Genomic DNA, 19,768 nt, shown 5'->3' with positions numbered 1-19,768 from the left:
AGTGTACGAACACTTTGTCTTATCTACTTTGAATTACTTTGTTTTAATGCTTTACACATGATACTCACCTAATTTGATGCATTGAATCAATTCCATTTTTTGTTTGGCGAGAGAGAGAACAAGCTTGAATCTTTATTTCTGTCTTTTTGAATATGTATTGTCTGTATAAAATGTTAAAAAAGGAATGTTTGCAAGTCAGTAAAAATAGTTACTATTTTTTTTTCACCAAAACATTGTAAAATTAAAATTTATTATACAATATATACAAATTTATTACCGTATTAGCCTGAATATAACTCGATATTTTTTGACCATTTATTTTCTGTTAAAAAATCGACTCGCGCTAAATTCGAGGTTTAAGTAATGGAATGTAATATAAACAAGGACATTTTCCTACAGAGGTTGAAACGCGACTGAACGTCCGAGCAATTTAAGGCCACCTTACGACAAGTGTTAAGGAAAAAATTGAGGCATTGAATTCCGATCTTGTAATAATACCGGGTGGTATTACTTCTCAGTTGCAAGTCTTGGATGTGGCGGTTAATAAACTATTTAAAGTTAACCTTCGAAAAGAATACAAAAATTATCTATTATCGGGCAATCATCCATTGACACCTTCGAAAAAAATAAAAAAAAACTTAGTCTCTTTTGGGAGAATGGATTGCGACTGCCTGGCAGAAGATCGAACCTGAATGGATAGTTAAAAATTTCAAGAAATGCTACATTTCCAATGATTTAAATTGGACGGAGGTTGACATTTTGTGGGATACTGAAAGCGTGAATGAAAATACTGATGATACCGATTTGACATCAATGAGTTTTCATTCTGAAAACAGTTCAGATTCTGAATAAACATTCTCGTTTTTTGTTGTTACTTACGTAATATTAATTTTGTTTTACATTACTTAATTTTATTGACATGAATGTAACCTGTATTATTAGCTATAATTACCTAAATAAATGTTTATCTGATTGAATTTTACTTTCTTTGAATTCTTTTATGAGTATTATTATTATTTTTCTAAATATCTTTATGAAAATTTCGGAGTTGCGCTAAATTCGGGGTCGCGTTATATTTGGGCTAATATGGTAATAATAATATATGTTTGGTTCAAAAATATTATTAATAAAAAAGATGTGTTGTATTAAAACTTGCTTTTATCTCTACTCTATTTAGCCTTTTTAATCATATATACAGTATATACTTATCCTAGTAGCCTTAATTTTTTGTCTGGTTTCTAATTCATTGCCCTGGATAACTATTAATTTTGTCCGGGTTTTTGTAGCGAACCTGTTGACCTTTTTTTTTTCTTCTCAGCTTTAAAGAGCAATATTGAAGAGGTTAAAACACTGGTTATGGTGTATTTTTCAAAATTGTCCTGGTTTGAGAAAAAAATTTATGGTAAGCCTAATGATAATATTATTTTCATTTTCAATTTTTAAATTTGCTGCTGTGAAGTTATTCTGTAATACTTTTGATTGAAGTTAAAAAAAATAACCAACCATTTCTACAATATTTTTTTTTCAAAAAGGGAGAGCCAAACAAAATCTTCAGAGGGCACACAAAAAGCTCTTCACAGTAAAGTGACCAGATCCAGAAATATAAAAAGCAGGCATTAGGCTGGATAATTTTACATGACATCAAATGAATTAATGATTGTCAGCTTTCTTATCATTATTTTGTAATTTTACAGATCAGTATTTTGTAAACAAGAGTATGGATAAGAAAAATGTTCATTGGTTCTTATCCATACTCTTGTTTACAAAATTCTGATCTGCAACATTAGCAACAATGAACAATTAATTACACCTCTGAACATAGCTTTGTTTACTTTAACTGCCATTTTTTCATTCACTTGTCAGATAATTAGCAAAAACCATCAACTCCCTTTTATAACTGATCTGCAAGAGTGCAGTACTTGCACATCATATACCTTTACTGCTTTATAGCAAACAGAATTGCCAGATTGGACAATTGTAAATAGGGATACTGTTTCTACAAATTGGATATTAAAGTTTTTATGCTGTAACTTGTATGCAATTCATTTTTGACGTACAATTTATGCAATGAATATTGGCTATTTTCGATTAAGTTATAATTATGAAACAGTTCAAAATCGGGACATTTTTCAGGAGAGTTTTAAAATTAAGATAGCATATCAAAAAGCAGAACTGTATGGCCTAATTTGAGACATTTGGTCACCAAGTCATGGCACTGCTTCTAACTCCATATAGATATCACTTGATTAATGTGATTAACTAATCCCTCGATGCTACCACATTTATCAAATATGGTATCTATGTTAAATAAAGATAGCTGGTAAAGCTGCATTAATTAAAACTTCTGCTACCAGATGTTGTTAATGTGGTTTTGCTTAATGCAGGATTCAATTAATAGGCAAAATTAATTGCAGCATTAATTGAATCCTGCATTAAGCAAAACCACACATAGGCAAAATTAATTAAATCCTGCATTAAGCAAAACCACATTAAGCAAGGGATATTTGTATATGTTTTTGATAAAACCATTTCATTTCATTAAATAGTTATAAATGCTCTTTATTTCTCTTATATTATTATGGTATTGTTATGGTATTATTAATGGTATTGTTATCTAATATCTAGTATGGTAGTGTTATTAAAATCAATCTGATTTTAATAAGTTATCTTTTTAATATATATGATTAAGTTATTTATTTATTTTTGTATGTTTTTTGTAATGAAATATGAAAAGCCATGGCTTCTGCATGCAGTCTACTAATTAATGAGTGAGATTCTTAATACAGGTATACCTCGCCTTACGTCGGTAATTGGTTCCAGGAAAGCGACGTAAGTCGAATTTACTTGTCTTCGAATCTACCCGTCACTAGGCTAAATCATAAATTACCATTCTCGGTTCTGTATTTTATTTATTAATGCATTTTTAATAATGTATGGTTTATAAGGATCTATTTTAAGCTTACAAACAAATAAATTTTAGTTTTTAATATAGTACAGAAAAAAGTAATCTAAATTTACGAATGCATGTACTGTAAATACAGTACTGTACATACTTGTAAATGGTATATATTTTAATATGATTTTATGTGCTTTAAACGCTTTTCTAGTGATATTACGACTTCAATATTTGTGGCGGACAGACGTAAAGTCGAATAAAATGACTTAAACTTGATTTTTATTTTTCCATATACTTTTTTGACAAACGATGTATAATCGGGAACAACGTAACTCGAAACGACATAAGTTGAGGTATACCTGTACAGAGTAGCATAGCAGTATACCAGTTTTGCATGTAGTAGTACAATATTTACTAATTTGCCAAATAATATATGTACATTAATTTCTCAAACCAAGACTATGATATTACTATATGCAGTGATTTACAGTAAGTCTGCAAATATTAATTTTTCCTAAAAAATTTTTGAAAGACAATAATTTTAATAAAAGACTGATCTACTGTTCAAGAAAATAAATATACATAAAAAAATCAATCTATCTGTTGCTATTGGATCAGAGACACATCTTAAAATAACTGTTCAGTTCAGAAAAACTTTGTTTGTTATATGGTTCGAATTTGAACTGAGGAAGATTGCTCAAAACAGTCGAAAACGTTTTTAATGCATTAAACATTGTGCTGGAATAGAGAAAGGTGTTTGTTTATTTTACAGAAAAACTATTTAAGTTGCTAGAAGCAAGTTATATATCACCAGTGAAGGCCTCAGTGCGCCATTTTCCCTCCGAAAAAGTGAGAAAAGTGAGTTGAAATACAGAAACAGTGAGTAAAAAGTGAGTGTAATAGTGACAAAACAAAGTGAAAACATGGAAGGAAAACTCAGCAAAATAGAAGTCCCTCTTTTTATTCTGTTATGGTTAAATACATTTGAAAAATTTCTGTATATACTGTAATATCGCGGATTAGGATATATCGCTTTTTCTTTTTTTTTTTTTGGTCCTCCAAATTTTAAAATACCAATTGCCATTGAATTTCTATTTGCAACAAAATACAATACTCATATTTCTATCATTATCCTTAAAACTACCACTGAAGGTGAAACAATAAATTCATCAAGATCTAAATATGCAAAACAGATAGACATATCAATTGTCATTTGTTTCCTTTTGATATTAAAAATTGTTTATTTATTAGTTTTAAGTACCATCTCCTCATTCACAAATTTCTGTCAATTTGAAATTTCACACCTTTGTGAAAATTGACCCTGTTGCATCAATTCACATAAAGGTGTGAAATTTCAAATTAACTTCATAATGTGTAAGAAAAAGATTTCTTTAATTCTGAAGGTTTTTTTTATACAGAACTAACTTTATTTTGTTTTTTAGAGAATTTTTACTCTCTGTAATTTTATAATTTATGATGGTTCTATTATGTGTTCCATATTTATTTTTAAAAATTTTCAATAAGCAATTTATTGTGAAAATAAATCGCTTATTAAATATTGTATAATAAAATCGTAACTGATATTTCATTTTTATATCGACAGTATTTGTCTTTACATGTCATTGTTAAAGAAATAATGCTATATGTGCATTGGTGGTATCGATGTTTACATAAACGTCAATTAATACGATATAACCAAGAATAAAGTTCAGCATTAAAAACTAAGCTGATTGCATAGCATGTATAATCTGTTTAGTACAAGCCCAGAATTTTTAGTACTCGGTTATATTGCGCTTTTTTCTCTATCTCCCACCAAGCGTGATATAACAAGAAGCTACTATATTTCCAGTAAACCATAAATACTTATAATACTTACTACACGGGAATAATTATACTTGTAGTCAATTTACACATACATTTAGGAATATATAGATGTGATTAAACATTAACAATATGCTATGAAATCATTAAAATAACTTTATTCTATTTATTTCAAGTTTATGAAATTATTTAAAGATATATAAAGTAAAAAAAATATTCTTGTAAATGACAACTCCATAACCCAATTGTCAATTAAAACCAAATGATTTGCCAAATTATTGGACTATAACAAAAATAATTAAATGGTCAGAAACGAAATAATTTATCTAGAGGTAGGAGGTTATGCCACTGTCTCGTGCTAATTTTAATAATTATAAAATATTTTAAATTTAGAAGCCGGAGCAGTGTTATCAGCTTGAGAGATTAATCCCTCGGCATAGCGTGTTTTTCCCTACAAAGTGATTTTCTTAGAAAACAGCCAAAAACATAGGAATGCTTAAAATATTTATTTTTAATCCCCATAGATAGAAATGCAACTTTGAAGAACTAGATTTTGGCTAATAATGACAATATGGCATGAGTACATAACTTTAATTGATATTGGCTCAATTTTGGCTTCTGAATTTGTAACAAGACGGATTTTTTAAGTGCATGAAAGACCTACATATGCGAAAGGAATTTTTGTTTCCTATAACCTAACAACACTAAGCAGAAGTTGTGATTTTGAGTCCCGCTCAGGGCCAAGTATTTTCTTCCAGAAAATTCTAGTCCGATAATTTGGCAGATCGTTTTGCTTTAAAATTATTTTTGATTGGTCCTACATCTTTACTGAACATATGGACATGATCAAAAAAAGTGAGAAAAGTGAGAAAATGACCTGAAATGTGAGAAAAGTGAGGATACTTCAAAAAAGTGAATACAAGTGAGAAAAGTGAGGATACTTCAAAAAAGTGAATACAAGTGAGAAAAGTGAGTGACTCCAAGGCCTGCCAGTGAACTGAAAAACAATCTGTCTTTGCCAAAATATATATTAAATTTAATCTAATTTTCTGGTCAAATGTAACATTCCCTTATATTTATTTTTATAATATATTTAGCTTCCTATTAAAAAAAATGATTTAGTATAGAAAAATTGTTTCTAAAAGATTTATAAATGACTGTTAAACATGATGGATATTTTACAACAGATACCTTATTTCTGCATCTAAAAGAGCATGTTCTTACATATTGCTAAACCTAACATTGTAACATTTTTTTTTAATAGCAAATCTGAAATGCATTTGCAATGTAATCCAATTTTTTAAAAAATAAAGATGTTTCTATGATGCTGTGAGATAATCTACCAAACAAAAGTTTGGATTAAAGAGATGTTCATACACAAGATCCAATATACAGCAACCATAAATCAGAAAAATTGTAACATTTTAGCTTCCAATCATATCATATATTGTAGAAAATTTGATCTCAGAAAACTGAAATATGTCTACTTCCTAAAGGGGTAAAAATCTTCCTTGTTTGACTTATTAATTACAAATTTCCCATGGTTAACTCTAAGGAAGTCTTTACCAAAATTTCTGATTGGACAGTCTTGCCTTTGAATACAAATTTTAACTATTTCGAAAAGCCTTCACCCATTTTTCAGCTGTCAAGATTTGTGTTTATGAGCTCTCTATTTGTCTGCATTTCTGTTTGTGTGCTATTGCCCAAGTTCGAAGCTTTATTTCATTGAGAACTGTTACCTAAAACATATTCAACATTTCCAACATAGAAAATACTTGTATTGTTTGAATTTGAAGGTATCTTAAACTCTCTCTCTGTGACTGTAACAAAACAAAATGCAAACCTATCTAACTTATACATGTAACATAATGTACAACAAATGTTTTTAAATGTAGTTGAGGGACTCTTTCCAACTAATTTCCTTTTTCATCCTCTTAACCATAGTCTCTCACATGAAACTGCATCATTGCCATCCTCAAACACTTAAAATCTCAGTAATAAGTGTAACCTACTTGGTGTAAGAATATATGAGTGTAACAAAACAAATTAAATACTTTTATAGTATTGAAAAAATTTTTATATTTTGGCTTTTTATTTTTAACAAGTAAGGTAAACACACCAGTAGACAGAACTTCTGTCTACTAGTGCATTCTACTAAATCATTCAGTAGACAGAAGTTCTGTCTACTGAATGATTTGTATGTTTGAACAGTGAAGCCATCTACAACCTTATTACTCATATTTGAAGTTCAAAGTGTCCACTAATCATGCAGTGTCCACTACCAGTGCATTTACCTTAAAACAATAAGGCCGTATTTGGGACAAGATTATGTCTCAGAGACTCACTACTAAGCGTAATCACTTTGACACTCAAGGCGGGGTCTCATTCTCCAATCTTCTTTGATATCGCTGGTTTTGAGCACGATCTTTTAAACTTCGCCAGCCATGACCACAACGTCATTCATGATACATTTTTGGTGAAATTAACCTATCCAATTTCAAAATTTCTCAACATTGCGTGTCGCCCTAGGATGAATTTTGTCGATGCCTAACGAAAATTTCCCATTTTTGAAAAATAATCCTGCCTATCGTATTGTCCGAAATTATTATTATTTTTTTTATTTTGCACAAACAATATATATATATTAATAAATGTAGAAAAAAACAAATTATATTTTGGAAGCTAGTTTTAATATAAAATTTAATGACTAGTGCTATCTACTGGCGATACTCTCGACGCAAACCAATTTGACCCACTAGAGGGACCTACCCAATAACCAAACAAAAGGTTTTATGACCCTTTGTCTTAACTTGTTCCTTTGTTCAGGCTACCGTCTGTCGACACGTGCGGACGTTCGTCCTACTGTTATGTAAAGACTCTTGTACATTAATTCATTGATTAAACGAAGATATCTTAACCAGTTTAATGTGTTTCATCTGAGTGTCTCTCCACTGATTCCAAATTAACGACATCTACTTCAAAAAAAAGTTACAATGCTGAAATGAGATATCTTGGGTCAACCAGTCAAGATCAGCACATTGCGACCAGAGATATGTTGGGAATAACACGAGACAAGTAAATGGGTATTTTTCAAAGATTGGTTTGTCAAAATTCAATTTTGCAATGTTTGCATTTCCCACTTTCCAACAAGCAATGCATGTGCAAATCTCGCACTAGTGCCTGTTTGTAGAGAGTATCACCATTTTGAATTTTATTTTGACTCAGTCCTCGGTCTCCTGAGAACCTACAAGTCTGGTTTTTTTATGTGCGCATGATTTTGGCATCTAATACTCTGTGCCAAATTGCAACTTCTGTCATTTACTCCTTCATACCTCTAAGCTGGTTACCCAGAAGGCAGGACGATTTTATAAACAAGACATAGTCTTGTCAAAAATGGTTACTATAGAGATGTCAGTGAATATTCACTATATCATTATATTTACATTGTCACAGCAGTAAAGTGTATATTTAAAAGCATGCTCTTATAAGCAATGCAAGACATGTTTCAAAACTACAAAAGCAAGCAATTTTCACATATAAAAGCATGCTCTTATGCATGCAAAACTATGGTGACTATTTTACTGTCACAATATTATTGTTTTTACAGTAATCATAAGTTAATTATCAAAATAAAAACTTAATCATTTATTCTCATATTCTTTAACATTTTTCAATTCATTAAAAAATTCTCTTGTGAATACAGAAATATGTTGATAACTTGTCACAAAGCTATTCAAAAATCATATTTTTTGTGATAAATTCTCACATTTGGCTATAATTTTTATCACCTTTTCTGCCAAGGAACAAATACAAAAGTAAAAAAAGATTTAAATTTATTTCTTATCTATTATTGACAGTCAAATGATTTCTAACAGATTTATTGTATTTCTTCCAAAATGTGTATGCTTTTGATTAACTGTCAAATTTCAACTGTAAAACTCAAATTTAAATTTCAAAACAACTGTTTCAAAATTTTAAACTTTATGCTGTGATTGGTTAGAAAAAATTCAGCTCAATAACAGTGATTTAAAAGCAGTATAAATATCTGGGGAAATTTTCAAGTCCTCTAAGTTATAACGCAATGTAGCAAAAACAAAGTTAGTAAAATAAAAAACTAGACTTAAGTCTCAATTTAGTTACAACTTTTCAAGATTGATTAGCCAAATAAAAATTTGTAGCTTATTCCTATGTTAAGATTTCAACTGATGGGAACTGATTATTTATATGCAATTCACTTTCTAACGATAATGTCTTACTATATTAAAAATACAGCTTCTGTAAAAATGCTCTTGAAATAATTAAACAATATCTGTACTGTATAAACAATTTTCTAACAAACTATTTGGTCAATTTAATAGGTGGTTATCTTAAAACGCAAATGACTGACTTTATTTTAAATTTTACTTTTACTTTTATTATATGTGAAAACTATACAAAAATTGCATTTACACAATATCTGTTCATCTTTTGTTTAAATGTAAAATATGTTCTACTACAGCATTGTTTAAATTAAGACTTTCAGCTTTCTAAAAACTGTTTCCATATTTGGAAATCTATAATTATTTATTAAAGATCTTCCAGTGATTAGCACACTATCAAATTTATAATTACTACTACTTTTAATAGATCAGCTGTGCAGATCTCATTTATTTGTATAATGCAAGTGTCTTGTTCTTTGTACAAATCTATTCATTTTATTTGCATGTCTGTCTTTATTTTTTATAAAATTTTATAAAAAGGAAGAAGCATTTTAAGCAGTTATAATCTTTATGTTCTTAAATTTACAAATTTTTGTATGATGCTTTTATTCAATCATTGAATTTTGTTCCAAAATTCCATTTCTTATTTTATAGAAACTTTTTAGAGTTATTTTATATTGTCTGAATGTAGTTCAAAATATATTCCTTCAACTTAAATATATGTAAATTTAAGATAAAAATATAATTAAATGAAAACATTTGCATATTAAATGAAATCTTTAGAAGACATTAATAATATGAGATTGAGCCATATCATTAATATTTATTAACTTTGTACATATATAAGATATAAGGTAATTAAGTAGTTCTGTGATACAGCTCCAGATTTAGCCCTTAAATGAAAGAATGAAAAAATATCAGTCATGACAATTGATTTATTCAATTATAAATCAGTAACAATGATAAAACTGAAATATAATGCATGTTTATATAACAATTTTAAGTAAAATAATCCACAAAATATAATTTATCAATAAAACTATTTTAAAATATTTATAATTTTGTATGATCTGATCCTTAATGGGTACATTATAAATTCAAAATCATCATCACAAATATTAAAATTTCATTACTAACTATGAAAGAAAATAATTTTCATTTTTTATATTAAATTAAAATTACACTTACCTTTATTAAGAATTTTAATTCATAAATGTGACTCACCTTTCAAAATTAAATATTCTGTTGATATTTCTCTAAGGCATAATTATCTTCAAACAAAATGAAACAGTGCAACATATAACAGAAGTTTTGTCAAAAAAGTAAGAGAAGTTTTTCAAATATAAATTCTTGTGTGAGCAATACTGTTATCTTATACTATCACTGACATATACACAACAACAACACAAGAATTATATGCAACAAGAAACATAAATAAATAAATTTTACACAAAAAATTTATTTACATATGTTTATTTTACACAGTTTTCTGAATAAGTTGCACGTGTTTTTTCTTTATAAAATAATAACTTTTTCAATATATTATAATCACAATTTCTAAATAAACATATATATCTTAAATTATATACATATATAGAGAAGAATAAGTGATTTGCAGATTAATAGAATAAAGTAATGAGTAGATAGCAAAAGTTATAGAGCACAAACCACCAGGAAATTAAAGCAAAGCAGCTGAAGTAAAAGTAAATGTTTTAACAAAGAAAGCAGGGGAAAATATTACTCACTGACTGCAAGGAATTTTTTATATGCTGACGTACACGGGCTATTTCACTGACTATAGTACTTTGGGAGCTCTGGCTCTCCTAACAAAGAAAATTAAAATCTGAATGATTTTATTTTTAAGTTTTTAAAAATATAACTTTTAACCAGATTAATCTCTTCTTTCTATGATATCATAGAATGTTTTTCAATTACATAAATTAAATAGTGAAATAATATATATTATATATACACACACACACACAAACAAATATTTGGATTTGCTGGCAATCTATCCTATTTGAATTCATAATATCTCATTTAATGATTTTAAGTTAGAAATTCAATGATAAATCCTCTACTCTTGCAATAAGGTGTCATTTTCATGAATATTTTCATTTTTTTGCTTAACATAAACCATATTTTTGTTTACAGAAAAAATATTATAGATGCATAATAACAATCCAATAAAAAGTTATAGTAAGCAAAATACACACATTACATACTTTTTATAGTAATAAGCAGCCAATTGCATTTAGATAATCAGGATTATTTGCATGCTGCTCTCATGGAAAAGACACTTTTGTATACTGATATTAGATATAGCTACCAATGAAACACAAGTTAAACTTCTGACACTTTTCAAACACACATATATAATACATAATCAGCAGTTAGCAAAAACAGCATATTCTATTCAACATAAAAATTAACATACACCAAGAAAAACACAAAACACTAAACTATCATGGAATTGACATGATCTGAAACTAGAAATAAATACAGTAGAAATTATAACATTCTTTCAAGGAACTGATAAAAAAAAAAATGTTAAATTGAAGACTACATAAAATCTAAATATCCTTAAAAACATGTCAGAATGCACAAAATATAAAAAAATAACTATATTATATATATTTATGTATGCATTCAGAATGTATAAACTATACCATGAAAGTCTTCATTTTATGTAATGTACAAATGGCATTTGTACATTACACATTGTAATACAGTGGTGCCTCGTACAACGTAATTAATCCGTTCCAGGTGCACGTCCGTTAAGTGAAACGTCTGTTATACAAAACGCATTTTTCCATAGAAATACATGTTAAAACATATAATTCGTTCCGCAGCATAAAATAACCGTACTGTACCATAAAAAATGAAAATGGAGCAGACACCAATTATGCCGGGTAGTCAGATGTTGTGAGGAGGAGGTGGAAGAACACTTTCTTTACACATTCATACAGATAAAGACTTTTTACGCATTGCAGCGGGTCTTTTTTTTTTATTGTTTTTTAATCGGAGTCAGATTCAGAAGAGGCTACCGGAACTTGCAGGGTCAACTTATCTTGTTCCATCCTTTGTTTTTTGCCCGCTGGCTTCTTGAAAAACATGACCAAGGTGGTTTGTTTCTCTTTCTTCTTTAACACCTGTCGGAAATGACAGACAAAGGTGTCATCGTAGAGATCATTGATCCTGTTGGACTCAGCTCTATTTGTATAATTAGTGTTGGTAAACTCCTGAACCTCTCCCCATTCGACAAGAAAGTTTTTGTCAACTTTCACTCCTGATGATTTCTTGCTTTGTTTCAATTGAAATCACCTTTCTGTTTTTTTTTAGAAGCCATGATGCATTATAAATGACTTAACTTGCCAGATTATATGATACGAATAATTCTTTATTAATTAAGATAACTAAACACTTCTACGAGCTACTCTCGCTCCGTTTGTTTTTTACAACCTCTTTTCGTCCCGTCACCTTGGCATCTACACAATTACATTTCGTTTATTTGAATCGTCAAGATATATTACATTACATTTAATGTTTATTTAAATTATCAACATATATTACATTACATTTCTACTTCAGATATACTAATAATACTAATATATCCTAAAAATAGCAGATTGTCATTGGCAACGGCAAAAGAGTGGAAACATCATTCGCACTTGTTCGAAGAAATTGTTCACATTGCTCGTCTCACGTAACTGCAGAACGGAAAGTCCGTTATTCGCAGCGTCCGTTATTCGAGGGGTACGTTATATGAGGCACCACTGTACATACAATGTGTAATGTACAAATGGCATCTCTAGACATGTTTTGCACAAAGGTAAATACTGTTAAAACTCTTTCAACAATAACCTAGGATACTTATTTGTTTCCTGTTGAGATTTGATGTGTCTTTACCATAACAATTTGAAACATAAACAATTTTTGTCAATATCATCCAACCATGAAATACAGTACATTTCTTTTTCAAAAATTATTATTTGAAATGTAAATTCATACAGGAATAAAGTTTTCAATGCATTAAATCCCAAAAATTCACAAAATCAGTAATGTTAACATTGTGATTAAGGATTGCAATCCAGCAGTGTTTTTAATCCAGCTGGATTTTTGCTGGACCAACATCATTCCTGCTGGATGCAGTGCAGATGTATTTTTGTTGAAATAGTGTTATCTATCTATCCAGAAATTTATGGGTTTTTTTTAAGAAATAAAACAATTTTTTTAAAAATATTTAAGAAACAATTTCGTACCAGAACCATTTACAGTGTGGTCACGAAATAGATTGATAAACAAATGTTTTTGAACCCCATCTGGGCTCCGCTTCAGGTTCCAAACAGTTTCTAGATAGATGTTCGATATCCGTAAAAAATCCGTTCAGTCAACATGTCATTTAAAGTTTGAGTTTGAATCGTAAGTTCAAATGGATTTATACAAATCAAGTTGCGCATGTGCGACCAGTTCGCCCATTCATGTGTGACGGGTGAATTAGACCGTGTCATGAATTAACTCTTGCCAGGCCAACAACAACAGCATCTCCTCTTTAAAATTTATGCATCAAATACTTGAGATAGATGTCATTGGCCTGGTAAGAGTTAATTCACAACACGCTCTAATTCACCCGTCACACATGAATGGGCGAACTGGTCGCGCATGCGCAACTTGATTTGTATAAATCCATTTGAACTTACGATTTGAACTCAAACTTTAAATGACATGTTGACCAAACGGATTTTTAATGGATATCGAACATCTATCTAGAAACTGTTTGGAACCTGAAGCAGAGCCCAGATGCGGTTCGAAAGTGTTTGTTTATCAATCTTATTTTTATGTGATCACACCATAAATGGTTCTGGTACATAATTTTTTAGTATATCTAGTGTGATGAGTAGTGAATTATCTTTACTTAAGAAACTTTTATTATTTAGATTGGTCTATAAATTAGTAAAACTTCTTACACATTTAGGTAGTAAACTTAACTTTGGTTCAGTTTAACACTTGAGATAGAGATAATTAACTTTAAATGTTTAGTTAGATTATAATTATAATGTAATCTTTAAGTTAAATAATAGCAAAGGTAATTCTACTAATTAACTTATATTAATATATTATATTATAATAATGTAAGGACGGATAATCAGTGGCTAAGTGGCTATCAGTCTTACCAGTTTTATTATATAGACTCTAGGCTACATATCAGTCTGTAGTTATTTATAAGTAATTTAATTATTAGCGTTAGTAAAGTAGTGAGTAAGTAATTAGTACAGTCGACCCCCCTATAAGATAGAGATACGTTCCATTCTCTAGGAATCCGCTTTCTTACGAATCCTTCCAATCACAACCCGACACGTGTCAAGTTTACGGACTACGGCTGTTTGAAAGATTTTCTTCCATAAAATTAATCGATTCNATAGCAAAGGTAATTCTACTAATTAACTTATATTAATATATTATATTATAATAATGTAAGGACAGATAATCAGTGGCTAAGTGGCTATCAGTCTTACCAGTTTTCTTATACAGGCTCAACATATCAGTCTGTAGTTATTTATAAGTAATTTAATTATTAGTGTTAGTAAAGTAGTGAATAAGTAATTAGTAGTAGTCTAGTAGTTAGCCAACTGAAGACTGGTGATCAACTCATTGAATAGTGACCACTCAGCGGAGAATTTAGTGTCTGAGCCAGTGTCTATTAATGCTTTATCGATGCAAACTTTTATACTGTAGAAACGTTCCAGCATGCTGAGGAAACTGTTCCACTTAGTGCAGCAGTCAAGAATCAAATTCAATTCTTTGCCCTTTGTTTCTTTTACATATTTTTGCAAAAACATATCTTTGGTTGGTGATTTTTTAAAAGTCGTATTCTGTTGTCAAGTGTAGGCCTCAGGTTGGAGAGAGAAGTGAGCCATGATGTTGTTTTTTGAGTCAATGAAAGCCGCAGTCATGGTGTGGTGGTTTTCGATCCATCAGTGGCAACAACGGTGTTTATATTTTGATGGGCCAATTCCCATTCCTTAAAGGCATAGTACTAGCTGACCGCGAGTGATGTTGGCATCAATATCAGCTGGACTGCCTGTTAAACACACGATAGGCTTAGCAGAGAGAACGACGATACTCCCTATCATCACGCGATCTCCAAAAAAAAAGTATGAAAACTTTCTTATTTTGTCTCTGATAAAATATTGATTGAGCTGAAATAAAAGGTTTTCTATTAGCTAGTGACGGTCATCTCCTGGAGGAATAGCTTAGCTTTTGTGGACAATCCGCGAGTCTGTAGCTCCCTGTAGGTTTAAACTGTGATCGTTCCGTCACATGATTCATTGACATCACAACTGACTGTAAATTAGAATTATGCACCAGGACTAGGAGAGGCGTTACTTATTTTATTTAGCACGAAGTCACTTTATTTAGCGAGAGCAGAAAGTCAACTGGCAATTAGACCAGCAGAAATAATAGGGCAGACAGATGGTGCAGTGTAGAGAGGGGGTGTAGCACGTGCCGCACTGAACAGCAATGTCACTATCGCTCGAGATAGTGCACATAGCAAAGCAACAACGCTGATAACGTAGACTTTTGCACCATTATTTAGAAAGTTAATTGAGTATTTGTGGATCCGCAGTGCTGGATCCAACAGGCCGAAGAATGCACTGGATCCAGCAATTGCAATCCCTAATTGTGATTGAAGCAACTGGTGGAAAATACAATAAATGAGAAAATATTAAACCAAGTTTATTTCTGTAATGAGATTTATTACAGTATAATCATTTTCATATGAAATGAGAAAAACAACAAATTTGTTTATATGCAGCCAGTTTGGGCAAAGCTTTATTTCATGTGCAGCAACAATTCAATACATTTTAAAGTAAATTTTTTAGAAGTTACCTAACTATCAGCATAAATATAGTAATTCAAATAAGTATATTAATCAGGATTAACACATCCCAAATGTATTTGTTTAAGATTTTCAGCTTGCAACAGCCAGTTGAATTATGAAAACTACAGTATAAATTCAACTGAAAATACCAAAAATGGCATCAAATCAGAGAAGTGATCCTTGGCATTTGTAATCAGCACATAACAGTACAGTTAAACAAAGAGAATGAGGTAAAAGATAATGCTGAGCACTAATATAAATAAAAAAATAGTAATAAAAGTTTGTTTGAAGATACTATTCACAAAATAGATAATAGTAATCTAATAAATAAGCTAACATATTCATTGCAAAAATAATAAAACAACTCATCACCTTACATCACTGAATTATGTAATAATAGTATTGCAGAGATCAAGACTATACTCAATAGCATGGAACTCTTGCTAAGTATAATTATGCTGTGATCCTAAATCCATTTTTATTAATTTTCAACTAATTCCACTACAAGAATTCTTAATAGTACAGTCAGCACTCCGTTTCTATTATACTTTATATCATGTTTTTTCTTTCATTTGTAAGGTGTGCTGATCTAATATAATTTATTTATATTATATCAGCACATATAACTATCACAATGAATAAAGAAGATATATATTTAATGATAAGATAACTATTTTGTAAACTTCAAAGCAGACAGCATTGACATTAAACAACTTTACCTCTTTTTCACCATTTTAAGCACAATTAGTCTGACTTGCTAATTCAGGATATTATTCAAAAAATATTTGGAACCATTCTCTGCTCTTCTAAACAATTAGATTTCTCACTTACCAATCTATTACTAACTCAGAAAATCAATTTTAATAGATCATTCTTTATAATTGAAGAAAAAAGTGAAAAAGCAAGTACAGTTAAAGAGAGAATGAGGAAGAAGAAAAGTATAGCATCATCTTTTTATCATACTTTCTCTGGGGTAAATTAAATGATGATACTGTTATTTTTGCCTCTACATTATGTAGAGGCAAAAATAACAGTATAAAGAAACAAAATGTTAAGTATCAACATGGTTTGCTTAAATAAATTATTTATTCCACCCTGTCTTTCACTTTAGATAAATTGTTAATATTATTGAATAAATGCTACAAAGTAAATATACAAACAGGATAGATTGCCTGTAAACCTATATTGAATTCTGCATATTTGCTATTTAAAATCAGTCAATTTTATACATAAAAAATATGAACATTTTTTAGACAAAATGCTTTTGATATTGAATAACTTTGTATTTTTAACATTACTGAAAGGCAAATTAAATTTTAAAAATTTAACTTTCTACTCAATATAAGCTCTAAAATACACTTTGAGGTTAAAAAAATTGTATGAAAGACAATTAACATCTGTAACATATTTTATTCCTAGCATAATTTGCTATAGGCAAAGTATTTACTTTTGAATTCAGCTCTTCATTATTTGCTGAATAAAGAAGGCTATCTGAAAAACAAAAAAAAATATATCCTGCAAAAATTTATGATTATTCATTTTATAAATTTTCAACTTCTAGAAGAAATTTTGTCAAACTTTTATAAATCTTTCAAAATTAATAGCAGCATAATTTTTTTACTGTTTTTGTCCTGTGGACACTAAGAGAGTCTTTTTAAATCACATCCATAATGGGGTAACCAGATGATGAGAGATGGACCAACATATCCATGATAAACAAACCTTCTGAAAATTTCTGGAGTTTTTCAACCTCCCAGATTCAATCCCAAGTTACCCAGAGGGGTGGGCTAGCACATTAATCACCTTGGCAATTCAAACAAAATCCTGTTACTTCGTATATTCAGCATTCTCAAAATAACTTTCATTCCAATTTTTCTTTTGTTTGATTATTATATCAGAGTAAAAAAATTTCATAAATTAAAAATTATTATGTAATAGTTTTATTTAATACTTATATGCATCTCTTGACATGCAAAAGTTTTTAAAATCTGGGAAGTTTAAAAATTATTTCCATAATTATTAATGTATTTAGTTGTTTCCAGTTTAGAAAATATTAAATTCGATTATTTTTGAAACAGACATTTCTTTTTAATTAAAAAGTAAAGAATATAGATATTTCAATATAGATTAAAGGAAATTAAAAATCAATTGCAAATTAAGGCATATGCTAACATGTTATTCTGTTAATAAAAATATATTAACAATAAGTTTATATTAATTTTTAAATTTTAAATTATATTCAAAAACCAATAACAAAGTCTTACATCAATTTACTTGTACTTCTTTAGCAAATATAAACAAACATTTTGAAGGAAGCATTAAAACCAAATAAATTTGTTAGATAAAAATATGCAATTTATTTCCTATAAAACTTTATGATACAAAAAAATATGCCAAAATTTAAATCTACTTCTGAAAGGGTTGAATCATCATCACTTTCTAATTCAACTCATTCAGAAGTTAAAACTCAGAAATATGAAAGGCTTACTTAGTTTAATTAAATACATATTTGCACTAAATAAAATTATAATAAGGACTTTAATATGCTTGTTGCTTTCTAATGCAAATATATTTTACATCATTCACAATACAATATAGATGTTCCTAAACTTTAATCTTTGACAGTTGACAGCACATCAATGGCTAAGGAGTGATACCTCATATCTGCAAACTTGTAAGTTTACAGAAGTAAACAACTGTTTTAAAAATTAAATTTTCTCAAAATAGACAAACTTTTTACTTATTTTTCTGTCTTTCAAGGTCTCCTATTGATGACAAAGTTTTGGTGACTGTCCAATTTTTTAAACATAATAATAAAGTAGTTACAAGTTCTCACTGTGATATGAATTTTGTAGATACATGGTATCACTTCTTAGCCATTGATATATTACAACTGTTTTAAATACTGATAAACATATGTTATAATATTTTTAAGTACAGTGAATGAATCAGTAACTATATTGGTAAATAATGGTAGTAGACAGTCAATACATATGTGTATTTATGGATATTTCTAACTTTATTCATTTATTTATATTCTAACTTGTAATCTGATTGTCTTAAATATTACCTACTGTATGTCAAGTATAGTAGTAATTGATTGCCTCTCTTCAGTTTGGTTTTTTTATAATCAGTGAATATTTGCATTTGTAAAAAATAATGTACTATTAATGTTATTAAAATTACAATAAATATTTTAAAAAAAACAGAAAATGTAGATGCTTACAATTTAAGTTTTTTAGGCTTATGTGAAATACAAACTCCGGAATTTTCAAATACAAGAAGGCACTGAGTCAACAGATATATTTTGAGAGAGAATTGTTTTTCCTATATTAAGAGAGAGAAAACAAAGCATGCTAGGTTTATGTGCAAAGTAATACAATTTTATTGTTTATGACAGAAAATGTCTAAGGGAGCTTCCTTCAATTACAAATGAATTATTTGAAACTCTACAAAATGATCAAAAACTTTGTGCAAAAGATCAGGGTGTTGATTTATGGCAGCAATATCAGCTTGAATAGCATGTTTCATTTTTAGACAATCGGTATCTTATAACGATAAACTTAATAATGAAATGGCAATAACAATTTGAAATTTGCAACAGAAGTGCAAAAGCATCTGCCATTAGATAAAACAATGAGCATGTCGATACAGTAAAGGAAGGGACCAAGAATGGACACAGTATGTTTGTTTTTGTATTGTAATTCATTTATGGATTCACATACAATGAAAGTATGTAGTTCCTGACTTTCAACTACCATTTGAAATATTGTGCACACAATATGAATAATCATACATGAGCAAAATGATTTTACAAAACAGTTAAATAAATTAAATATTTTCAATAAATTAACTGCTTTTAATTAAATTTTTTTTCCAAAAAATTATTTTTTCAATTTTTAAAAGATTTATTTTTATCATCATTTAATTATTAAAAGTTTAAAATAGAGTAAAACACTCTATTAAACT

At 29.1% G+C, this 19,768-nt stretch overlaps 1 protein-coding gene across 5 annotated transcripts in view; it reads right to left on the bottom strand.

The window, feature by feature from the left end:
- Positions 1-19,768, bottom strand: part of LOC111635076 (elongation factor 1-delta-like) — a 62,159-nt gene that overhangs the window by 22,720 nt on the left and 19,671 nt on the right. For 3 of the 5 annotated variants that reach the window (XM_023379924.1, XM_023379925.1, XM_023379926.1), the window contains one exon: positions 10,662-10,739. The exons of the other annotated variants lie outside the window; for them this stretch is intronic. In XM_023379924.1, coding sequence (XP_023235692.1) covers positions 10,662-10,739 — 78 coding nt within the window. The remainder of the gene's footprint in view (positions 1-10,661; positions 10,740-19,768) is intronic. 5 annotated transcript variants of the gene reach the window in all.

Source organism: Centruroides sculpturatus, unplaced genomic scaffold (assembly GCF_000671375.1).
Source record: "Centruroides sculpturatus isolate CEXI.00-Female unplaced genomic scaffold, Cexi_2.0 scaffold720, whole genome shotgun sequence".
NCBI classification, from domain to species: domain Eukaryota; kingdom Metazoa; phylum Arthropoda; class Arachnida; order Scorpiones; family Buthidae; genus Centruroides; species Centruroides sculpturatus.
Note: the sequence above shows the minus strand (reverse complement) of the source record. Positions and strands in the feature narration are given on the sequence as shown.